Source organism: Chrysemys picta, chromosome 11 (genome assembly GCF_011386835.1).
Source record: "Chrysemys picta bellii isolate R12L10 chromosome 11, ASM1138683v2, whole genome shotgun sequence".
NCBI classification, from domain to species: domain Eukaryota; kingdom Metazoa; phylum Chordata; order Testudines; family Emydidae; genus Chrysemys; species Chrysemys picta.
In genome coordinates this window covers 429,638-454,110 of record NC_088801.1, presented here as the reverse complement: position 1 = coordinate 454,110, position 24,473 = coordinate 429,638, and the positions used below count along the sequence as shown (strand labels likewise).

The 24,473-nt window shown below is 54.1% G+C and overlaps 2 protein-coding genes across 2 annotated transcripts in view; one reads left to right on the top strand and one right to left on the bottom strand.

Annotated features, from left to right (window-relative positions):
- LOC101946673 (uncharacterized) overlaps nt 1-24,473 on the top strand; it is a 107,581-nt gene that overhangs the window by 26,788 nt on the left and 56,320 nt on the right. The gene's annotated exons all lie outside the window — the stretch shown is intronic.
- Nucleotides 2,322-12,297, bottom strand: LOC101945556 (uncharacterized). The gene is made up of 2 exons (XM_065561318.1): nt 11,369-12,297; nt 2,322-9,718 (listed from the first exon to the last, which is right to left on the bottom strand). The coding sequence occupies exons 1-2, from the start codon at nt 12,124-12,126 to the stop codon at nt 8,950-8,952; spliced, it is 1,527 nt and encodes a 508-aa protein (XP_065417390.1). The 5' UTR covers nt 12,127-12,297; the 3' UTR covers nt 2,322-8,949.

Here is a 24,473-nt window from a genome sequence, read left to right as displayed (position 1 = left end):
TAAGGATCTGGGGCAAAATCAGTACTTGGTCCTGCTAGTGAAGGCAGGGGGCTGGACTTGATGACCTTTCGGGGTCCCTTCCAGTTCTAGGAGATGGGATATCTCCATTAATTATTATTATAAGAAGGTGGGTGTTAGGTATCCCCAGACAGGAGGCTGCAGACCCTCAAGGATCCTCCCTACTGCTCAGAAGTAGAGCTTAATAGGCTTCATTAGGGGCCTCTTTGTTCTGTTCAATGCCCAATCAGAGCTGGGCTCAGTTGTGGTAGGACTGTGTGTCTGCCCAGCCGGCAAAGAGACTGATGTGCAGTGGTCTCTGCAGAGAGGCAGCAGACGGTGACTGACAGTCAGCTGGTGAATGAGTGGCAGAGGTGGCAGAGAGGCACGCTGGGAGGGTGGCTGGCAGGGGGGTGATGAGAGAGGTGAGCAGGCAGGTGGCAGGGTGGCTGGTAGAGGGCAGTGAGTGATTGCCTGAGCAGCGGAGCGAGTAAGGTTCCTCTTTATCCCAGTCAGCGGGGGGGTTGAGCTCTGGGTCTGCACTGACCAAGGACAGCGACTGTGAGTGGGGGGCAGAGATGGGTCGGGCACGTGAAAGGGACTTTTGGGTAGCTGGACTTAACCTGAGGGGAAAAGGACACTGCCCAACCTATGTGGGGGTGGGTCTTTTACTCATGGTTTATGTTTATGAGCCCTGTTTGCGGCGTGTCCCCAAATTAACATCAAGTTACTTCCCTCCTTTAATTAAAGTTTCTTTTCTACGCTCAGACTCTGTGCTTGCGAGTGGGGAAGTTTTGCGCCTCAGAGGCGCCCGGGGGTGGTGTGTAAATTTCCCAGGTCACTGGGTGGGGGCTCGAGCCGGTTCTGTGTTGTATCGATGGAAAGGAACCCCTAGAACCCCTGAACCCGGCCCTGGGTGCTGCTGGCTCCACCTGGCAGACGGGTCACACACAGATTAGAGTTAAGGCCTCAGGTGACCCCTCTGCCTGTCCAGTCTGACCTGTATAACTCCGGCCAGAGACTGACTCGGTAACTTCTGCATCGAGCCCAGTAACAGCTGGTTGGCTAGAGCAGAGCTTAGGAAAGGCGTCCAGGGCGGATTTAAAGACTTCACGTGATGGAGAATCCACCATGTCCCTACGTCAGGGGCACCGGAACAGGGGGACCAGCGGGCCATGGCTACGCTCTCCCACTTCTTGCCGGCCGTAAAGGCGAGCGACGGGGGGAGAGGGCATGGGGGGGAGTGAGTGTGGACAGGGTCTTGGGGGGTGGAGGGGCAGTGCAGTGGCGTGCTGAGAAGGGGTGGTGTGATGGCGGGACCTTTGAGGGAATGGGTAGTGTGAGGGTGAGTCTTGGGCAGAAGGGGCAGGGGCTTGGGGGAAGGGGTGGTGCTGGGGGGGCTTCAGGGGAAGGGGCAGTGTGGGGGTGATGCCCCGGGGGTGGGGTGGGAGCTGGGGCCCCGGTTTGGGTGCTTGTGGCCCCCCCCACTTTTAGGGTGCTTCCACCGCTCCCGCCCTAGGCCAACGGTTCCAGTGGCAGGTGAGCGTTATTGTTCAATGTTTACACCTGGTTCCTAGTCTGAATTTATCCAGCTTCAGCTTCCAGACACTGGCTCTTGTTCTGCCTTTTTCTGTTAAAGAGCCGGCTACGGTCAGAAATCTCCTTCCCATGTGGACCCTGACCGAGTCCCCTCTCCCTTGGCCCCCCCCAAAACACGAACTCCTTTCGTGGGAGTCCACAGAGTGAGGCGTTGGCTCACAGACGCTGCGGCTGTTAAGAAATGATCGAGCAGCTCCCAGCTCCACAGGGCCGTTGAGCTTGGCTCCCCTTCGGGGGCTCGAATATGGCCCTGGGCTCTGTTGGGCTCCTCACACGTGACTCTTGAGGAGTTTATGAATGGGATCCTATGCCTGGGTGGCCGGTGATAGCAGGGACTGGACTCAGTGACCCGGGGGCCCTTCCAGTCCTACGTTCCTATGTTTTCATGGGGTGGAGACTAAGTAGTGGGATCTCCCAGATGCTGGTGGCACTGAAATGAGACTCCACTCACAGTAGACGGCACCGACCTGTGACCGTCCCGCTCCTTTCTCAGCTGGTTTCCTGAGAAATTAAATAGTTAACAATGTGACAATGAAATAATCCTGACTAGGGGCTGAGTTAACCCCTCACTGGGATGAATGAGACTGTTTGTTCATTTTAGCAGTTACACCTTGGATCATGGTTATTGGTTATACAGGTTAATATAATGATCATTCCATTATGAAATATGGAAACCACATTGGCAAAGCTCCTTGTTACAGTGTTACGAAACTCACACAATAAAATTAAAACACACGCTGTATATTGCATAATATTGCATCACTTCAGCTGAAAGCAGTTACATTGTTATAAATGCCCTTGCGGGTTACATATACACACTGCGGGTGCAGGTAAAACATTGTGTCTGTGTGTTTAAACACAGTTATGTTTTATAGCTTGTATTCAATAAAACTAGGGATTGTTTTTAAAAAAAAAAGAGAATTTCTTCCATGGAAAAACTTTTTCTTTTAATATTTTTATAAAATTTTATTTTTGATTAAATTATTTGAAATCAAATACTTGAAAAGACTGAGCCCCTACTGCCATAGCTGTAGCTCAAACAGACTCAAGGTTCTGTTATTGACATGTTCCAATGAGGCTTTGAGAACGAGGTGAAGGTGAATGAGTCCCCTTCCCCCATGGCCGCCTACCCCCCCTCACGGAGGGTGTGGTACGGGGGCCGTGAGGGGGGCGTTGCTTTTTTCCTTTTGCCTGACACCTAAAACACTGGTGGATGGAACTTCCCTTCCCTCCTACCTGCAAACTTTAATTAACACACACTTTGAAAACCCCTATAAACCTGGCCTTTAGGGGACTATAACCCAACATACGCGTACTATATTGTGTCACATGCACACATCAAAAATTGTCATTTAAAAACAAGACAATTAACCAAATACTCCAAATAAAAAAATTACATATTGAAACAAATCACCATCACAACAAGAAGTGTCATGTTTGCAACAGCCCTTATTTCAGCTGATTTAACCCTCAATTTATGGCCAGTGTCCAAACAACCCAAAATCAAGAGGTCCTCTGGAGCTTCCCGAGTGTGCCCAGACTTACTGAAAATCAACATAAATGCGCCAGTGAGCTCTTCAGCCAGCTCTTCTAATCGTCTGGATGCAAATTGTCTGGACCTGCTGATTTTAAAAATACCTAACTTTAGTAGCTCCTGTTGTACATCCTCCTGAGTTACTACTGGAATGGAAAGTGTTTCCTCCTCATATGATGTGATGACATCTGCTTTTTTCCCCAACTACAGAACAGAAATATTTATTGAACTCTTCTGCCTTTCCTGCATTATTATTGACAGTTCTACCATTTCCATCTAGTAATGGGCCAATACCACTGTCAGGATTCGTTTTGTTCCTAATATACTTTAAAAACCTCCTTCTTTTCCTGAACTGTTGGCCAGAGATTCCTTCTTGTGTCCCTTTGCTCCCCTTATCAGTTTTCTACAATTCCTAGCTTCTGATTTATATTCATTACTATCCATTTCCCCCTCTTCCATTTGTTTTATATAAAATATATTATTTTACAGGGCATTAATTTCCACTTTAAGCCAGGTTGCTTTCTTAACAAATATGACCTTTCTTGATTGTGGCTTTTTGGGCAGCTGTGGTTTGGAGTTTGCATAAAGTTACACTGCCTACTCCCACTGCAAACCACCACCGTAATCATCATTTCTCTCTCAAAGCACTTGAAACTAAGACAGATAAAGGAATAACAGAAATTACTAAAAGTAAAGTTTTACTTCAGTTCTTTTACAGGTAAAATCCTACAGATGGGAACTGAGGAGAGACCGTGCAACGTGTCCAAGGTGACACAGGGTGTCTATGGTAGGCTAGGAATAGAATCTCGATCGCTTCCCAGTCAAGGGAACAGCCACAAGGCCACTCTTCCTGACCCATCTGGTTCCTTCTCACCAGGTATGTACATTTTTCAGGGTCAGGAAGATAGGATGATGGTAAATCCTGGGACTCAGCAATTGGTGGTGGTGACAGCTACAATGGTGAAACTCATTAAAATGTAGCAGCACCTTCGTATTGTTGCTCCCTAGCAAGTTGTCAAGTGCTCCCTCCCAAAAAGCTGGCTGTAAACCGAGCAGAAACCCTGCCCCTCAAAGAGAATCAAAGCCAGCCTCTGGCGGTCCCATGTATGGGCACTTATCGGAACAATGTCTCCGCCAGTCGCTCTAGCTGAAGCTCACTAATCACAGCTCTGCAGAGTAAAGGCATCCAGCTCTCACTTCAAATTTGGGTTTTTTAATAAACAATTTTTATGGTTACAGGGTGGGAGTGAACTTTCCATCTTTTCCCCGGAATCCAGCCCCCTTCACAGTAAGACTAACCTTGACACCATGCTGACTGGTGCCACATTAGCACATTCCTAAGTAGATGGAACTGTAACTCCCCCAGGTCGTGGGGAGTACAAGTTGTGACGGGCTGTCACCCCCGGGCTGCAGTCTGGGAGCTGTGGGAACTGCTTTGCCCCCAACCATACAGCTGAACTGGTCTCTCTCACTGCTCTGCTGGTGACTCAGCCAGCCGCCCTCCCCTCCCCCGCCCTGTTATCCCCCAACATGACAGCAGGTGGCACCACACACGCAACTGAGCTACCTGAGTGCTTTACCTGAGCCACTCAAGGACAGACAGAAGCCAATTTCCCAGCTCCCCAGCGTTGCACACTTGCTGGAGTATAAACCCAGAATTATACTGTCTTGCACTGCACAGGGATCTGTACTATGCAAGCTCGTTAATGTAGTTCGCTTTCTTCTCGATGTTGGAAAGGTATGCAACGGCCTTTGTTTACAGAGCAGAGATATTCCCAGTCACTTCACTCAAAACACACTGGTTAAGATAAAACATAAAATCTATCTTTCTGTAGTTAATAGACCTGTGATAAGTGATAGCAAACCGATCAAAGCAGATTACCTAGCAAATAAACAAAAACTCAAACTAAGCCTAACATACTAGCAATTTCTCACCCTGCCTGATGATACAAGCAGTCCATCAAGTTTCCAAACACAAGCTAGAAATCCCTTTAGCCTGTGACCAGCCCTTCCCCCCCCAGTTCAGTCTTTGTTCCTCAGGCGTTTCCAGGAATTCTCTTGTGTGGGGAGTGAGGCCCCGAGATGATGTCACTCCCCACCTTCTATAGTTTTTCCATAGGGCGGGACCCTTTGTTCCAAGCCCAGTTGGTAGAAAAATACAGCTACCAAAATGGAGTTCAGTGTCATGTGGTCTGGTCACATGCCCTTGCTGAGTCCTAGCAGCCATTACTCACAGACGAGCTGAAACGTTCCCAGGAAGGCTAAGCTCCTCCGTGGTTCATTGTCGTTGTCGATGAGCCATTGGCACTGTCTGGCTTCTCCATTGTTGTACCTGACAAGCTAGTTGTGGGTGTTACCCACGTGTAACTACCCTTGAAATACACATCCATAGTCAATATGCATAACTTCAGATACAAACATGATACATGCACGCAAATAGGATAATCCTATTCAGCAAGTCTTAACTTTTCCAATGACACCGCACATGACACATCGTGTACAAGATGCATCATAATTATATCATAATCCTGCCACTATGATGAATATGGGGTGCCGTGTCACACAAGCTTCCTCCTCTCAGGCTGATCACTGGTTAATTTGATCAAAACACGTGGAAGCAAATGATGTGTGTTAGAAATGAAGCAATCCGCCCTGTCTGAGGTGATGTGGTTTGGGCAGATGCTGAAGGCTGGAGAAGAAACTTGTGCACTTGGTTTGAAATATTCAGGGATTGCTGAACTTCAGGGACCAAAGCACGGCCCCTCTTTTTGCCTGAGCTTCTGAAAAGAGGGTGCCTGATAGGGCAAATATTTACAGCGATTGGAGGCTTTGTGGGAAAAGTCCCACCTATTGGCTTGTATCAGGGGAGGAGGGTTTTTGGGGGGGGGGGGAGTGGCCACTGATTGTGTGTATGGTTTATATGACACAGGTGCCCCAATCAGTAAATGGTGCCTTTTTATGTTACAAATCTAAATAATAAATAGATTCCTTCACTTGTGACTGGGGCCAAATGTAAAAAGCTGATTGATCGCGCACGGCTGCTATGGGCAGGAAGTGAAGAACACCACGTCTAACTGCAGCTGCAGGAGGAACGGGGGAGACAGCATTTTTAGAGACTGAGTTTGGCTGAAACACCCTAATGGCTGCCATGGGATCTCTAAAGACCACAAGTGACCAAGACCTGGATTCTATTCCAGGCAGGCTCTAATACCGCCCATATCACAGCTGTATTTGAGAGCCTTCCAGAAGAGCACCAAGTGACGCGACAGGTTCTTTCTTCCTCTTATCTTCTCCCCAGAGGAGAATTGCAGGTGGATTTAAAAATACAGTTCTATATTTCTGTGTGCTGTCTGCTGCCACTAGTGAGAGCCAGGGGAAGTGCGCCTGGCACTTGGAGTAGGAGGTGGTGAGGTGTCTGATGGTCCTTAGTTCCTGTTGGAGTTCAGTCCACAGTCTTGGGCCAGCTCCGGAGAAAGTTCTGTCTCCTGCAGGATACGTGTTACCCGTGTGGCAGGGAGTTCCGTTGTGCAGAGGAGCAAAGCTGTCAATCATGGTCTTCGTCTGGAGCTTTAGGCTACTTTAGACACCTTGCGTCTATCTGTGGAACGCCTCGAGTATAAGGACCGAGAGCCTGAACTTGATTTGATATTCTGTGGGAAGCCGGTGTAGGGAACAGAGGGAAGATGTGCTGTTCCTGCGGTAGCCTGTATTGCTGAGGAGTTGTGCTGCAGCGTTCTGTACTAGTTGGAGTTTCGTGAGTGCTGGAGGTTTCATGCCCAGGGATGTTGCATTGCTGTATCCATCCGAGAGGTGACATAGTCCTGTATTACTAAGGCCAGGTCATCATCCACCAGGCTGGAACAGTCTCTTAGCCACCTGGAGACAGAATGGTTTTACCTCTCCTGACAGACAGCGACAGTGCCTCCAGTAGCATCGTGCCTCATTGCACCTCGTGAGCAAGGTACAACTGGAGAAAGAAAGCCGGGGAGACCTCCACGACACTATGTATCTGACTCCTTTATAAAGCTCTCTGAGGCTTAAAAACCAAGCCACGTGCTTCAGATCAGGTCCTTCATCTTTATTTGGCAATAGATGTATTAAAAGACCAGATCATAGAATTTCACACTATTAAATTCCTTTCTGAACTCCATTGAACTACTCGGCAATGAGGTAAATTAATTCCCTGTGGTTGGAAGTTGTGCTAGTATCAGGATAAAACAATTTCCTCTATGGGCTTCTTAGTAAGGGCTCAGTCCAGAGCGCTCTGATCCTGATCCAACAAAGCATTCAAGTGTGTGTTTAATTTTCAGCATCCGTGTGGTCCCACTGCCCTCCCTGGCCCAGAGTGCTCGGCGCTGGATCAAGCCCTAAAGCAGCCATCCAGGGTCAACAGTTCCTCACTGAGTGGAGTTACAGTGATATTGATGTTTGTTTCGTCCTGAAGCAGTTGACATTGTTTAAATGCAGAACCACTGAACTGCAGTGGCCTCTGGTCCGAGGGCAGCAGTCAACTGGCCCTCAAGACACTGCACAATAGCAAAGTATCAGAGGGGTAGCCGTGTTAGTCTGAATCTGTAAAAAGCAACAGAGGGTCCTGTGGCACCTTTGAGACTAACAGAAGTACTAACAGTCTTTGTTTAATCCTGATCTGACTGTGAATGGCTATCCAACTACAGAAGCAGTTTCTCCTCCCTTGGTGTTCACACCTCAACTGCTAGCAGAGCACCTCACCCTCCCTGATTGAACTAACCTCGTTATCTCCACACTGATATATACCTTCCTCTGGAGATTTCCATTACTTGCATCTGAAGAAGTGAGGTTCTTACCCACGAAAGCTTATGCTCCCAATACTTCTGTTAGTCTCAAAGGTGCCACAGGACCCTCTGTTGCTTTCTAATAGCAAAGTAAACGTTGTACAATGGCATTGGGCAAACAGCTGCGTATGAGAGGCATCATCTGCTCTCTTTAACAGTCAGGCAGAGCAGGCAAGACTTCAGCTTAAGCTCTTGTCTGAAAAATCCACTCAGTGAGTTGACTGCATGGTAATTCCTTTGAGGGAATAAAACATCTTATTGGGCATTATGAGTAATGGTAAATGGTCATAACATTAAGACTGTATAACTCACTTTCTTCAAACCTGGCTGTTAAATCTCAATGAGCTCTACAAAGCAAGCCAAGTTTGAACAGAATGGATTCAGCTGTTTTAGAGAAGCGTATGGGGCTGTTTGTGGTTTTCTTAATACACATTGAACTCAAATAGCTGAGCCAAACGTCTCAAATTTTCCAAAATTCCCCTCTGGGCTGAGACCAAAAATTGAAACATTCAGAATTTGCTGTAAAAAAACAAACCAACCTCTTCAGGGGAGAGAACGAGGTTAAAAAGGAAGTTGGAACTTAACTATAGCATGCCCTGTGCACACCTGTTACAATTCTAATTGTGGAAAACTTCTTTAGCCACTGCTGCTACTAAGAAATTCAAAGAGTAATTTTAGGCCTTGTTTTAATAATCTACACAAGATGTAATAATCCTGCATGTGAATAGATAAAAAGCGTGTGGGGACTGGGAGTCGGTGTGTTCTATAGGAACATCACTCTCGCTAGGCGTAAGAGCAGGATGACGTGGGGTGCTGAATCCCTCCAGTCCCTGGGGAAGGCCGTGGGGATGGACATTCAGCATCTTACAGAACTGAGCCATTTATTTTTGCCCCAAATTCACTCTTGTTTATCTGCATAGAATCATAGAATCTCAGGGTTGGAAGGGACCTCAGGAGGTATCTAGTCCAACCCCCTGCTCAAAGCAGGACCAATCCCCAACTAAATCATCCCAGCCAGGGCTTTGTCAAGCTGGGCCATAAAAAAGTTAGGGCCTTGACCATTTTGTTGAAATCGTCAATCATTTGCTCCATTTCATTGACGGCTTCTCGGACTTTAGCTGCCAGCTCCGTTTTTGCACCTTTGTGGAGATCCATAGAATCTTTTGCTACAAAGAAAATATCTAACCCCAGGGTGAGAGCTGTTAGAACATGGGTCGCAGCTCCTGCAAATCTTGCAATTCTACCAACATTAGCCAGGAGCTGACCAGCTTTGACCATTTTCATGGTGTTAAGAACAGCTCGTCCTGCCCCTGAACCTATCTGTGGAATTGCCAACACAAAACCTTTCTTTTCATTATCTTTCAAGTTTTGGATTTTTTCAGCTATTCTTTCTGCATAGTCTTTGATATGTTCCACGTCAGTCTGACACTCCTGAAGGACCTTCTCTACTGTCTCCCTCTTGACTGTACTTGTCACTATATCTGTGGTGGTTGCGGCAGCACTGGTCAGTCCCCCTGCGGTAGAAACAGCAAGCCCTGTAAGAGAGACTATCAGGGATGCTCCAAATGTAACAGGAATGAGACAGAGGCCTACGATGGTTGTTATCCCCCCAGCAATTCCCACTGTCCCTCCAGCAATGTTTGCTATTGTCGCTCCTTTGTGGATCTTGTCAAGAGCATCTGCAATTTCCCGAAGCTCATCTATGTGTCTCTTCACTCTGTCTCTTGCTGGCAATAACGTCAGTAGTTCATCAATGTCCTTCATTATTGACAAACTGACAGAAATGAGGGAAAAAAAGGAAAAATTAGTCTCCAGGTCTAAGATCCCTGCTCCTGCCCCTTCTTGTGCAGTCTGGACCTGCTCCCATTGACTTCCATGGGAGCTCCATCCACTTACACCAGGGCTGAGTTTGGGCCTTGGTGACGGGTGAACCTCAGTAGGTTTCATTTGGATAAAGACCCAGAATTTAACTTAGGACCATTGGAATTGCCACACTGGATCAGATCAACGGCACATCTGCAGAAGACTTGTGGTGTGTCTCCAAGAGGGACCAGTAGCCGGTGATTTACAGGAATGTGAAAACACCCTTAAGGGAAAATTGTGGAATAAACTGCCCAGAGGTTAACTTAAGAGTCGATTCCACGGAGAGGGTTCGACTCCAACACACACCCAGGTAGGGAAACACAAACAACACCCCCCACACACCGCTTTAAAAATTAACTTAAAAAAGAAACCAGACGTTCTGATTTGTGGGGCCCAGGCCTGATCATCTCCCCCTCAGGCTCGTTCAAACCCTCCTCCTGGGATGAGCTTCCTGGCTGTCTGCTCCAACCACATCACCCTGTTGTGTCACTCCCCTGGTTCCCTCTCCTCCCCCATGTCAAACCCCAGCTCCTGGCCTTCGCTGGTTGGGCCCTTCCCTGTTCAGTCCCCGCCCCCCCCCCCCCCCATCAGTTATAGCAGTGATTCTCAACCAGGAATCCGGGACCCCCTGGGGGGGTCACGAGTAGGTTTCAGGGGATCCGCCAAGCAGGGCCGGCATGAGATTTGCTGGGGCCCAGGGCAGAAAGCCAAAGCCCGGCTGCACGGGGCTGAACCCTGGGGCTGAAGTTGAAGCCGGAGCAATGTAGCTTTGCTGGGCCCCCTGTGATGTGAGACCCTGGGCACTTGTCCTGCTTGGTGCCCCTAAGGCCGGCCCTGGCTTTTATATGCAGGAAAACAGTTGTTGTGGCACAGGGGGGCCGTGGAGTTTTTATAGCATCTTGCAGGGGGGGGGGGCGCTCAGAAAGAAAAAGGTTGAGAACCCCTGAGTTACAGTACCACAGCGCTGACCTCGGCCTTCCCTCTACCCGTTACTTCATCCCTTACTGCCGGCTGGTCTTTCATCCACCAGCACCTTCATACCGTCTCCTAAACGCCCACCTCGTCCTCTTCAATCCTCCTTCAGCTTTACCCCTGCCCTGGTGCCCAATGAAACAATGGCTGGCTGGCAGTGGCTAGTCTGACCGTGACTACGCTGACAATGGCTGTAGTCTGGCAGTGGCTGGCGCGAGGAAGGCTGAGATGTGTGAGCTGTTACGTAGAGGTGTGAGCAGGTCTCAGCTAGTGCAATTGGTTCCATTGCAGTAAATGGAGCTATGCCACCCTGGTCTGCACCAGCTCAGGGGCTGGCGCATGGTGTTCGTTTTACTGTCCCCGTCTCCTCTCACCCCTTGCCCTGGTTGTCTTTCTTCCACCCATTTGTACCTTATTATAATCCTGGATTGCGAGCGCCCTGGGGCAAGGGCTGTCTTCCCTGAGTACAGCCCCTAGCACCATGGGGATGCAATCCCTGTGTGGGGTCCCTAGGCACCAGTGCTATACAGTCAATAGTGAGGGAACCACCCACAACATGCACTGCCCATGGGAAAGGAGAGTTGCTTACCTTCCTTGGAAATTGCAGGTAAGAAACTCATCAGGCACAGCTCTCTCACAAACTGAGTGCTTGGCTTTTTCCCCACAGCAGGAGTATCGTCCCTTCTCGTATCTTCCTTTGTGATTTAGGGTAATTTCAAATTCACACTCAATGTTGTTAGCATTTAATAGTGCTTTTGCAAGGGAATTCAGATCTGGGACACTGGGTTCTGAACCAACTTTCAACTTTGCCAACTTCCCTCTCCAGGCAAAGGCAACATCGATACTCTCCTTGGGATGGTTGATATCTCGTATCCCCAGGAAGTGAGACACTTCATGGATAAGAGTCCCTGACTGAGACCCTTCTCCAAGATGTGTAGAAGCCTTCCAGAACAGTGGGCACAAATACACTGTTTTGTCACCAGACTCTGAATAAATATATGCGTCATTATTTTCCCTGGTTAGATCCTCCTTAAACTTCACAGCTTCCAGCTCTGAGATGAGATCTCGAACTAACTCTTCTGTCAGTATCACATGGCGTTTCATCCAGGATTTGGGATCTCCACTATCATCCAAAAACAGCTCCTGGGGCTTCTCCATCAGCACTCGGTCCTTCTTCTTCAGGGCATCTCTCAGAATCTCAATTGCTCTCCGCTTTGCTGCTTCTGCAGTTTGTCTCCTTTCTTCAGGTAGGGATGTGTGGTTACTGGAAGAGTAACTTGCTTTAGAAGTAGACCACATTCTTCCATGTGATGTCACGCTGCTAGTGATTATTTCCTGGCAACTCATCTTTGCACCTACGTCGCACGTTCACTTCAGCCAAGAGTAATTCTCCAGGTGAGCTCTCTCTGTTAAAACACAAGATTTGGCTTTGATTACGTTGCCTTTCGAGGTAAAGTGTCTGACACATTTCGATTCACTCTAATGGGAACACAGGAAACACCCGACCAGATCAGACCAGGCGTCCATCTAGCCCCCTCTTCTCTCTCTGAAACTGGCTGGTACCAGCTGGTTCAGGGGAAGGGGCAAGATACCCCCCCCCCCAATGGACAAGTGCAGAATAATTCACCCTTAGAGAGACTTTCTTCCTAACTCCAGATAGTTAGTGTCTGGGAGGCTTGTGCCCTGAGGGGGAGGGTTTAGATCTCTTCCAAACACTGGAGACTTGGTTTTGTGTTTTCATTCTCTCTCGTGTAACTGTGGAGGTGCTGCCTGTCTGTCTGAGTCTCCAATTCTCCTCTGAATCCCGCACATGACACGTGTGGCCATGAGCTCTACAGCGGAGGTACGTGTTATATACATGGGTGTCCGTGTGTCAGTTTTACCTTTTCTTCCCTCCGCTTCATCGCGTGTCCCGTTGTTCTTGAATTATGAGAGGGGGTAAAGAGAAGCCCTGACCGACCTACTCTCTGCCATTCGTTAGTTTGTACATTCATCATTGTCTTCCTAAACTAAACAGCCCCCTCTTGTTAATCTCTCCTCACACAGCGGGTTTTCCAGACCCAAGTGATTTTGTTACTCATCTTAACCTCCTTTATCTCTGCTCTATCCTTGGTGAACAAAACTGGGGACAGAACTGAACTGAGGCCTGGTCTACACTCCAAAGGCAGGTTGACATCAGCCAACAGGATCTACCCAGATCCTGGTGTGGTTTTGCAGGGACTGTAACTTGCAATTTCCATTTACTGATATCCAGGCTGGGGGGACCATCCAATGTGAGAGGTGCCTGCTGGTGGAATCTCTCAGGCAGCAGGTGGGGGAGCTACAGGAGGAGGTGGCTAGGTTGAGGAGCATCCGAATCCACGAGCAATTCCTCGACAGTGTCCATGTGGAGACAGCTGAGGTAGCTGTCCCAGTACACAGGACTGCTGATACACCACTGGTGGAGGAGGAGATGGCTCAGGGTGGACACTGGCAGCTGGTTACTTCTGGCAGCAGGCAGTGCTCCACCCCTGCTCCGAACCCTTCCGCCGTGGTAATAGGTAACCATTATGCTCTTCTTGATACAGGAATCACTCCCTACAGTGAAGGAGGAGAAGCCTCGTACCCCTAAGGCTGGGAGGTCTGCTGCCACCACTGCGAATAGGAAACATAGGGTAGTGGTGGTCAGAGACTCTCTGCTGAGGGGGACGGAGGCGCCCATCTGTCGCCCTGACATTTCATCTCGGGAGGTATGCTGCCTGCCGGGGGCCCGTATTCAAAATTCTCGGCTGAAAATGGTCAGCAGCGCATCCGCCACAGTGTCTGCTTCAATGGACGATAAGGGCACTGCCTCGGGGTAGCGGGTGGCGAAATCTACCACCACCAGGATGTATTTCTTCCCAGACCGGGTCGTCTTGCTGAGAGGTCCCACTATGTCCATGGCCACCTTCTGGAAAGGCTCCTCTATGATGGGCAAAGGTCTCAATGCTGCCTTCCCCTTGTCCCGGGCCTTCCCCACCCTCTGGCAGGGGTCACAGGATCGGCAGTACTGCCGGACGTTGGTGAAGACCCCGGGCCAGTAAAAGTTCTGTAGCAGCCTCTGCCTGGTGCGCCGGATCCCCTGGTGCCCTGCGAGAGGGATGTCATGGGCCAGGTACAGTAGCTTGTGGCGAAACTTCTGGGGAACCACCAGCTGCCTCCTGATCCCCCACGACTCCACTTCCCCCGGGGGAGCCCACTCTCGGTACAGGAACCCCTTCTCCCACAGGAACCTCTCCTTGCATCCTCTCCTCATGGTCTGTACCACACTGAGGTCAGCCAGGCCCCTTAGCTTCCGCAGGGAGGGGTCCTTCTGCAACTCGGCCTGGAACTCGGCGGCTGGGGAAGGGATGGGGACCTGCTCCCTCTCGTCGGCTGGGTCGGAAGCCCCAGCCACCCCGCAGCCTGTCCTTGGGTGTTCCCTCCCCACCCGGGAAGGGTTCGGTGCCTCCGGTGGGACATCCTTCCCAAGGTCAGGGCGTAGTGCCCCTCGCCGGCTCTGGCTACGGGTCACGACTAAGGCGGTCTGGGGGCTGCTTGGCTGCCCTTCAATCTCGCCAGTTCCAGGTCATGCTGACGCTGTCTCTCATTCTCCTGTCTCTGTCTCTCATTCTCCTGTCTCTGTCTCTCATTCTCCTCCCGTTCACGCTGATGCTGTCTCTCTTTCTCCTCCCGTTCATGCTGACGCTGTCTCTCTTCATGCTGTCTCTGTTGTTCACGATCCTCCAGCTCTCTCAGTTTTAGCTCTTTCTCCCATTCCAGCCAATTCCGCTCCCCGGATGCCGAACGTCGCTGGGAGGATCCCCTGCTGGCCGGCGAGCTTCGCCGGGAGGGTCCCCTGCTGGCTGGGGGGGCCACGGCGCCTTCGGTATTTGCTGGGCTCCTCCCCACCCCTCCCCTAGGCATAGGAAGGAGGGGTCTCGGGAAGCCCTCAGCAGCCGGCTGACCACTCCCAGCTGGGACAGACACTGGTGCCTGCGCTGCATTTGCCAGGCTGCTTCCCTGAGACACAGGGATCAGTTCATTCGCGCGATCTTCCGCCTCCAGCTGGGCAATGAGCTGTTCTTTGGTGAGCCTCCCAATGCGCAGCCGCCTCTGCTTGCACAGCTCCACCAGGTCGCTCTTAAGCCGCTTGGCATACATCTTCCTGCTGGCCACTCACCGGCCTGTGTGCTCACAGCTCCCCACAGTTCCCAGGGGGACCCCTAGTGTGCCAGCCCTTCTCGAGGTCACCACCTCTCTGCCAGGGTCGAGCTGCAGACTCCTCCGCCCCTGGGACCACTCGCTGCGATCCCCCCGGGGGACCCTGTTACTGCAAAAGTCCTTCTCGCTGGTCACACACTCCCAGGGGTAATAACCGTCTCTCTCCCACTCTTCAGCAGGCCTGGTCCCCGTCAATCCCCCTTCGTTTTACTGCTCCCCAGTCACTTACTGCAGGAAGCGCCGTCCACGGGGTGCAGTAGATCCCGCCGCTGCCACCAGTTGTTGCGGATTGTGGGGGAGTTAGGGCCCTGCACCCCTCTTCCCGAGATTCACTGTGACTCTCAACCAGCCAGTAAAGCAGAAGGTTTATTTAAGGACAGGAACACAGTCTCAAGCAGAGCGTGTAGGTACGACCAGACCCCCTCAATTAGGTCCCTCTGGGAGGTTCAGGGAGCTTAGACCCCAGCTTGGGGTTCCCTGCGTTGCACCACCCAGCCCAAACCGAAACTAAACTCCCAGCCCCTCCCCTGCTCCTCTCCTTTGTTCAGTCTCCCGGCAGAAGGTGTTAATTCTCCCCACCCCCGTTCCTGGCTCAGGTTACAGCTCAGGTAGCTTCCTTCAAGGGAAGTCCCACATCCCCACTGCAATCCCCCTGCAACATTCCCAGGTCAAATCTGCCCTGCTTCCAGCTCCGTCACACATACTTTCAGGTTCTCTCGCTCAATTCACTGGATTGTGGAACCCATGTCCCTTGTCTAGCGAGTGCTACTTTGGTGATGGTGAGACCCTCTGTCATAAAACAGTTTCACTATCCTTGATTCACATAATCAGGGTAACAACTCTTTATTCCTCCTGCCCCAATAACAGAGAAATTGGGGATCCCACCCCAGCCAAAGTAACCACTATCAGTTGCTGTTGTCTTGTGCCAGGCGGGTGGGTGTGCCTATGCAAACAAGATCAGCCCCTGGAGTTCTTTTCCACACTCGCCATAATTCACCACCAGATGTCAGGGTAGAGCTCATCCTGACTCTGCTTACACTTAGGACAGAAGAATCCCATGCACCGCTACAGGTCTGGGACCGACTGGCTAAGCAGCAGTTCTGCAGAAAAGGACCTGGGGGTTATAGTGGACGAGAAGCTGGATATGAGTCAGGAGTGTGCCCTCGTTGCCAAGAAGGCCAACGGCATATTGGGCTGTATTAGTAGGGGCATTGCCAGCAGATGGAGGGAAGTGATTATTCCCCTCTAATCGGCACTGGTGAGGCCACACCTGGAGTACTGTGTCCAGTTTTGGGACCCCGACTACAGAAAGGATGTGAACAAATTGGAGAGAGTCCAGCGGAGGGTAACAAAAATGATTAGGGGGCTGGGGCACATGACTTATGGGGAGAGGCTGAGGGAACTGGGATTGTTTAGTCCGCAGACGAGAAGAGTGAGGGGGTGTACAAGGGTTTGCCGGGGCTCGACCCTCTCCGGGCGGCAGGGAGCCACACCAGCTCACTACACCACTGGGGCTGCGGTACTTCGTCCGGCCGCAGGGTCTCCCTCAGCAGCCCTTGTGGTTCTGGAAGACACAGGAAGCCCGACCCTGGCGGCAGGCTGGGCACCAATGTTATGTCAGGGCTCAAGCCCTCAGTCGGGGCTGAGCAACACACAGGAATATTTAGCCCAGGCCCTAGGTCAGGGCGGGGCAACAAACGCTGAGTCAGAAGCTCAGACCCTCAGTCAGGGCTGAGCAACAAACAAGAAATCCCAGCCTCTTCAGGCCTGGGAAAGGGGGAACCCCAGGGTGGGACGCAGGCCCTCCCACTCCACTGCGTCCCAGCCCGGGGCCCTAGCAGCGACGGAAACTCGCTGCAGTCAGATCCTGGCCACAACACACTGACATCAGCTCTGGCAGTGCTGCAGCCAGACTGGGGTCGGCTGCCCCCGGGCCACTTCCACACTCCCCCTCGGGGCCTACTTGGGGCCTGGTGTCGGCCTCGGGGAGATCCTGGACCATGGGTTCGTCAGGCCAGGGATCGTTCAGCAGGCCTGGCGGCTCCTCCGGATAGCGGGCGCAGGGCAGGCCCGGTGGCTCCTGGCGGCCGCCCCTGGCCGCAGAGTTTTCCCAGCCCCGAGCTCGGCTGGAGACGTCTGGTCTCTCCGGCGGCTGGGGCCTGACTGAGCTGTGAGGACGAGCCTTTGTACTTCCGAGTCGCCACCTGACCCTCTGAGAGGCGGGCTCAGAGCTCCCTAGCTCTGCCCACCCCAGCCTCCGGATGAGCTCTTCCCTCTCCGGGGTCGCGGGGAGCCACATCGCCTCACTACAGGGGGGATTTGAGAGCTGCTTTCAACTACCTGAAGGGGGTTCCAAAGAGGATGGATCTAGACTGTTCTCAGTGGTGGCAGATGACAGAACAAGGAGCAATGGTCTCAAGTTGCAGTGGGGGAGGTCCAGGTTGGATATTAGAAAAACTTTTTCACTAGGAGGGTGGTGAAGCACTGGAATGGGTTCCCTAGGGAGGTGGTGGAATCTCCTTCCTTAGAGGTTTTTAAGGCCTGGCTTGACAAAGCCCTGGCTGGGATGATTTAGTTGGGAATTGGTCCTGCCATGAACAGGGGGTTGGACTAGATACCTCCTGAGGTCCCTTCCAACCCTGAGATTCTATGAGTCTCTGCCCTGCTGTCCCAGTTCTGTGCGCTGCATACGGGCACAGATTCATAGAGTTCGGGACCAGCAGGGACCATGAGATCGTCTAGTTCAGGGCTGGGCAAACCACGGCCCGCGGGCCGGAACCGGCCCATCAGGGCTTTGGATCTAGCCTGTGGGATTTCCACCTGTGGTGCCGCGGGGCTAAGACAGGTTCCCTGCCTGCCCTGGCCCTGCCCCGCTCCTGGGGCAGCCGGCACCACGTCCCTGCGACCCCTGTGGGAGGGGAGAGGGCAGAGGGCGCCACGTGCTGCCCTCACCTACAGGCACCCCCCCACACACACAGCTCCCATTGGCCAGGAATGGGGAACCGCAGCCAATGGGAGTTTTGGGGGAGGTACCCTCAGGCGAGGGCAGCACACAGAGCCGTCTGCCCTCTCCCCTCCTGCTGCAGACCGCTGCCACCCCAAAGCCGCTCCAGGTAAGCAGTGCCCGGCCGGAGCCCCCACCCCAACCCCTCCTGCACCCCTCACCCCAAACCCCTGCCCTGAGACCCCCTCGCGCACCCCAAACTTCTCCTGCACCCCTCACCCCAAACCCCTGCCCTGAGACCCCTGCCTTGAGCCCCTTGCTGCACCCGTCCTGCACCCAAACCCCCTGCCCTGAGGCCCCTACTGCACTCCACACCACACCCCTCCCTGCACCCCAACCCCCCCACCCCAGCCCTACATTCATGGCCCTGCATGCAATTTCCCCACCCAGATGTGGCCCTTGGGCCAAAAAGTTTGCCTACCCCTGATCTAGTCTGAGTTCCTGTACAGCCCTGGCCGGAATATTTTGCCCAGTTACTCTTGTGCTGAGCCCCCAGGACTTTGTGTTTCACCAAAGCCCCCCCCAGGGAGGCCCCAGGCTGGATGTGACGCCACCAGGAGCTGGAGACTCCAACCCTTCCCTTGGGAGCTTGTTCCAAATCGGTGCCTTGTTTCTGATTTCAGTTTGTCGGGCTGCAGCTTCCAGCCGTTGGCTCTGGTTCGTCCCATCTCCGCTAGATGAGAGCGCCGGAGCTAGTGCCTGCTGGTATCTGCCTGGGGAGGGGCTTCCACACGCATCACGTCACCTCTCCCTCTGCCCCCTGCTCAGCTGGGCAGACCCAGCTCGGTACGGCTCCCACGGCACAGCGATTTCGGCAGCCCTCGAGTCATTTCTGAGCCTCTTTCTGCACCTGCCCCAATTTATAATGTTTTTTTTTTTAATGTGGAGCCCAGAACTGGAGGCAGGATTCCAGTATCGGTCTCCCCAGTGCCATATTCCGGGTAAAATCCCCTCCCTGCTCCCACTCGCTTCTCCCCTGTGTATCCAGCCCAGGCATCGCACGGGGAGCTCACGGTCAGATGCGTCTCCACTCTGACCCCTACGTGTCTGTCAGCGTCTCTGCTTTCCAGGGTACAGCCCCCCAGTCTGTAGCTTACCAAACACTCCGTACAGCAACCCCAGGGCTCTGCCAGTGCCCCTGCACCATGACCCCCAGCACCTCCTGCTAGTCACGTCTGTGACCCACGGACCTCTCGGTGCCAGCTGGCAGAGGGCACAGGGCACATGGGGTACAGGGATCCCCTGGGTTCACCATCGGGGTCATGTAACGTCTGCTGAAAGCCTGTGTCACACTGGTCATCGTGAGATGTAAGTGCGGCGACTATGTGGGGACGTCTGTGTATCTGCTGGAAATTGTGTTCTCCAGCCTTGCAGGTACAGGCAGGTCACTCAAAGGCAGCGCGCGGTGAGACAAGCTGTTCCCGACAGCAGGTGGGAGACACTCATCTCCCCGGGGGCCGGTGGGTTTTGTGTGTCTCACAATAGACGTCTGTTAATGGAGTGAGTCAAATGCTAACAAAGAGCCGGTGGAGAATGACCACACTGGGGGATGGACAGACAGACACCAACCGGCATATGGTCCCTGAGGGACAAACAGACAGAAGCACGCAGCCCCCAGTGGACAGAGAGACAGACAGACGCATGTGGTCCCTGGGGGAGGGACAGACAGAGAGATGCATACGGCCATGCGAAACCTGGGGGGATGGACAGACAAACGCATGTGGTCCCTGGGGGAGGGACAGACAGAGAGATGCATACGGCCATGCGAAACCTGGGGGGATGGACAGACAGACGCATGTGGTCCCTGGGGGAGGGACAGACAGAGAGATGCATACGGCCATGCGAAACCTGGGGGGATGGACAGACAGATGCATGCGGACCCTGGGGATGGACAGACAGACGCACACGTGGTTCCCTGGTACCGGGATGTGATCCAGGTGCCCGTAGAGCGTGGGGCGAGGGGGAGACCAATGCCCCAGCGCCCATCAGGGCCCTGCCCCATGTGCAGGCTGCCTGCTGCTGCAGCCGCTCCCACCCAGAGCCAGCAGCTCCCTGCCCGTTCCCCGCCCCACACTCCACCCTGGGGCAGCCGGCTCCAGCTGTGTGGGAGAGAGTGCCCCCGCCCTGTGTGACGTTATTGATATACTCTGGGACCATATAGATCATTGTTGCAACCAAGGTCCTGTAGTGGCACCCAGATCTTGTGTAAAGGGGGTCAAATGGGGGTCTAAGACAAGGTTATGGTTTGCTGGTTATAATTATGCTGTCTATATGTATGTATCAATTTTGTAGTTGAAGTTAGGAATATTGGCTCTATACTATCTGCATTTCAAACTTAGGCTATGCTGCTGGGTGACATCCCAGACAACATGGTGTTAGCTCTGCCTAGCCTGCTTGATGGCCCATTAAGGACCATCAGCTATATAATGGACCCATTGAGAGAAGGCAGATACGCCTTGTAACTCAGCAAAGTATGCAGGGACTGGCCCATGTGACTCCAGACTCCATTTTGCTGTAATTTTCCACGGTAAGAACAAAGGTGTTCTTACACCTGGAAAAGACTATATAAGGCTGATGCCTCATCTCCATCTTGTCTTCAATCCTGCTTCTTACCTCTGGAGGAACTTTGCTACAAGCTGAAGCTTTGAACAAAGGACTGAGGACCCATCCCAGCGGGGGATGTATTCCAGAGTCTTGATTTGAACCTGCAGTTTATTCCATCGCTGCTGCAAGCCTGAACCAAGAACTTTGCCATTACTGGATGTAATTGATTCCATTTAACCAATTCTAACTCTCATCTCTATCTTTTTCCTTTTATGAATAAACCTTTAGATTTTAGATTCTAAAGGATTGGCAACAGCGTGATTTGTGGGTAAGATCTGATTTGTATATTGACCTGGGTCTGGGGCTTGGTCCTTTGGGATCAGGAGAACCTTTTTCTTTTACTGGGGTATTGGTTTTCATAACCATTTGTCCCCATAACGAGTGGCACTGGTGGTAATACTGGGAAACTGGGGTGTCTAAGGAGATTGCTTGTGAGACTTGCAGTTAGCCAGGGGGTGAGACCGAAGTCTTAGTCTGGCTGGTTTGGTTTGCCTTAGAGGTGGAAAAAAACCCAGCCTTGGGCTGTAACTGCCCTGTTTGAGCAATTTGTCCTGAGTTGGCACTCTCAGTTGGGTTCCACCAGAACCGCATTGTCACACCCTGTATAGGGAGAGCAGCCCTGCCCAGCCTGGGGCGTGTTGGGGGGTGTTGGGCTCCTGGGGGGGTGCCCCAGGGGACCCCACGCTGCCAGGCCAGGTTTGCCTGGTCAAAGGAATGGGGCGGGGGGGGGGGGGGGAGAGGAGGCTGTCAGGGCCAGGGCCGGCTCTAGGTTTTTTGCTGCCTCAAGCAAAAAATTTTTTGGCTGACCCCCACCCCAGCCCTGGGCTCTCCCGCCCCCCCCCCACTCCCAACTGCACCCTCCTGCTGCCCCAGCCCTGGGTCACTGGTAACTCACTCCCAGGGCGGGTCATTCAGCAGGAATTTTGGATGTGCACAGAACACAGACAGGATTGGTTCCCATATGGTTACAGAACTGCAGTAAAGTGGAACAATTTTCAGCATGTGTGATTGGAGGATATCTAGATGCATATTATAAGACTGTCCTACAGAAATGAGGAAAAGTTGAGGTGCCTTTATTATTCTTTTGTTCTATTCTTTGTTTCTGTGGGGAATTTGCCAATGAAATCACTGTCTTCCTTTTAAACAAATAAAACTAAAAAAAAAAAAAAAAGCAATGGCTTTTCCAGTCCTAATAACCACTGGGAAGCATTTCTTGCTCAATTTATCCTACTTTTTCTACAGCAAGTTACAGTGGATCAGTAGATTTGATTTGGGAGAAATGAAGTAACAGCCGCCCAAATTGCGCTTGAGCACTCCTGAATGTTGAGGTGTTCAAATCTGGAAGGCAGGTGCTAGATTCCCTTTCTGAATATTCGCTAAATCTGGAAAAGAAAAGTCAATTTCTGCTTCCATGGCTCAGAAGTGGAAATCCTCCTACGTGCCTGGTACTGTATCTAAAGCTGCCCAGGTCCAGAGCCTCCCCTCCCTTCCTTTTCATTTTAAATTCTAGTGGGATCCACATACCTCCCTTGCTAGGCTTCAGATAGAGAGGGGCACTGTCCATTTAGTCCCCCCAATTCTTTCTTTGGGGGAGAGCCCAGGGCTGGGGCGGCAGGAGGTGTAGGTGGGGGCCAGGGCTGGGGCACAGGGGGTGCGGGTGTGTGTGGGGGGAGAAGAGCCCAGGGCTGGGGCGGCAGGAGGTGTAGGGCGGGGAGAGCCCAGGGCTGGGGCGGCAGGAGGTGCAGGTGGGGGCCAGGGCTGGGGCGGCAGGAGGTGCGGGGGAGGGAGAGCCCAGGGCTGGGGCAGCAGGAGGTGCAGGTGGGGGCCAGGGCTGGGGCACAGGGGGTGCGGGTGTGTGGGGGGAGAAGAGCCCAGGGCTGGGGTGGCAGGAGGTGCAGGTGGGGGCCAGGGCTGGGGCACAGGGGGTGCGGGGGTGTGTGGGGGGAGAAGAGCCCAGGGCTGGGGTGGCAGGATGTGTAGGTGGGGGCCAGGGCTGGGGCACAGGGGGTGCGGGTGTGTGTGGGGGGAGAAGAGCCCAGGGCTGGGGCGGCAGGAGATGCAGGTGGGGGCCAGGGCTGGGGCACAGGGGGTGCGGGGGTGTGTGGGGGGAGAAGAGCCCAGGGCTGGAGTGGCAGGAGGTGTAGGTGGGGGCCAGGGCTGGGGCACAGGGGGTGCGGGTGTGTGTGGGGGGAGAAGAGCCCAGGGCTGGGGCGGCAGGAGATGCAGGTGGGGGCCAGGGCTGGGGTGGCCAGAGGTGCGGGGGAGGGAGAGCCCAGGGCTGGGGCGGCAGGAGGTGCGGGTGTGTGTGGGGGGAGAAGAGCCCAGGGCTGGGGCGGCAGGAGGTGCAGGTGGGGGCCAGGGCTGGGGCACAGGGGGTGCGGGTGTGTGGGGGGAGAAGAGCCCAGGGCTGGGGCGGCAGGAGGTGTAGGTGGGGGCCAGGGCTGGGGCACAGGGGGTGCGGGTGTGTGTGGGGGGAGAAGAGCCCAGGGCTGGGGCGGCAGGAGATGCAGGTGGGGGCCAGGGCTGGGGCACAGGGGGTGCGGGGGTGTGTGGGGGGAGAAGAGCCCAGGGCTGGGGTGGCAGGAGGTGTAGGTGGGGGCCAGGGCTGGGGCACAGGGGGTGTGGGTGTGTGTGGGGGGAGAAGAGCCCAGGGCTGGGGCGGCAGGAGATGCAGGTGGGGGCCAGGGCTGGGGCACAGGGGGTGCGGGGGTGTGTGGGGGGAGAAGAGCCCAGGGCTGGGGTGGCAGGAGGTGTAGGTGGGGGCCAGGGCTGGGGCACAGGGGGTGCGGGTGTGTGTGGGGGGAGAAGAGCCCAGGGCTGGGGCGGCAGGAGATGCAGGTGGGGGCCAGGGCTGGGGCACAGGGGGTGCGGGTGTGTGGGGGGAGAAGAGCCCAGGGCTGGGGCGGCAGGAGATGCAGGTGGGGGCCAGGGCTGGGGCACAGGGGGTGCGGGTGTGTGTGGGGGGAGAAGAGCCCAGGGCTGGGGCGGCAGGAGATGCAGGTGGGGGCCAGGGCTGGGGCGGCAGGAGGTGCGGGGGAGGGAGAGCCCAGGGCTGGGGTGGCAGGAGGTGCAGGTGGGGGCCAGGGCTGGGGCACAGGGGGTGCGGGTGTGTGGGGGGAGAAGAGCCCAGGGCTGGGGCGGCAGGAGATGCAGGTGGGGGCCAGGGCTGGGGCGGCAGGAGGTGCGGGGGAGGGAGAGCCCAGGGCTGGGGCGGCAGGAGGTGTAGGTGGGGGCCAGGGCTGGGGCACAGGGGGTGCGGGTGTGTGTGGGGGGAGAAGAGCCCAGGGCTGGGGCGGCAGGAGATGCAGGTGGGGGCCAGGGCTGGGGCGGCAGGAGGTGCGGGGGAGGGAGAGCCCAGGGCTGGGGTGGCAGGAGGTGCAGGTGGGGGCCAGGGCTGGGGCACAGGGGGTGCGGGTGTGTGGGGGGAGAAGAGCCCAGGGCTGGGGCGGCAGGAGATGCAGGTGGGGGCCAGGGCTGGGGCGGCAGGAGGTGCGGGGGAGGGAGAGCCCAGGGCTGGGGTGGCAGGAGGTGCAGGTGGGGGCCAGGGCTGGGGCACAGGGGGTGCGGGTGTGTGGGGGGAGAAGAGCCCAGGGCTGGGGCGGCAGGAGGTGCAGGTGGGGGCCAGGGCTGGGGCACAGGGGGTGCGGGGGTGTGTGGGGGGAGAAGAGCCCAGGGCTGGGGTGGCAGGAGGTGTAGGTGGGGGCCAGGGCTGGGGCACAGGGGGTGCGGGTGTGTGTGGGGGGAGAAGAGCCCAGGGCTGGGGCGGCAGGAGGTGCAGGTGGGGGCCAGAGCTGGGATGGCAGGGGGTGTGAGTGGGGGGAGAGTCCAGGGCTGGGGCAATATGGGGGGGCGGGGGGGCAGCAAA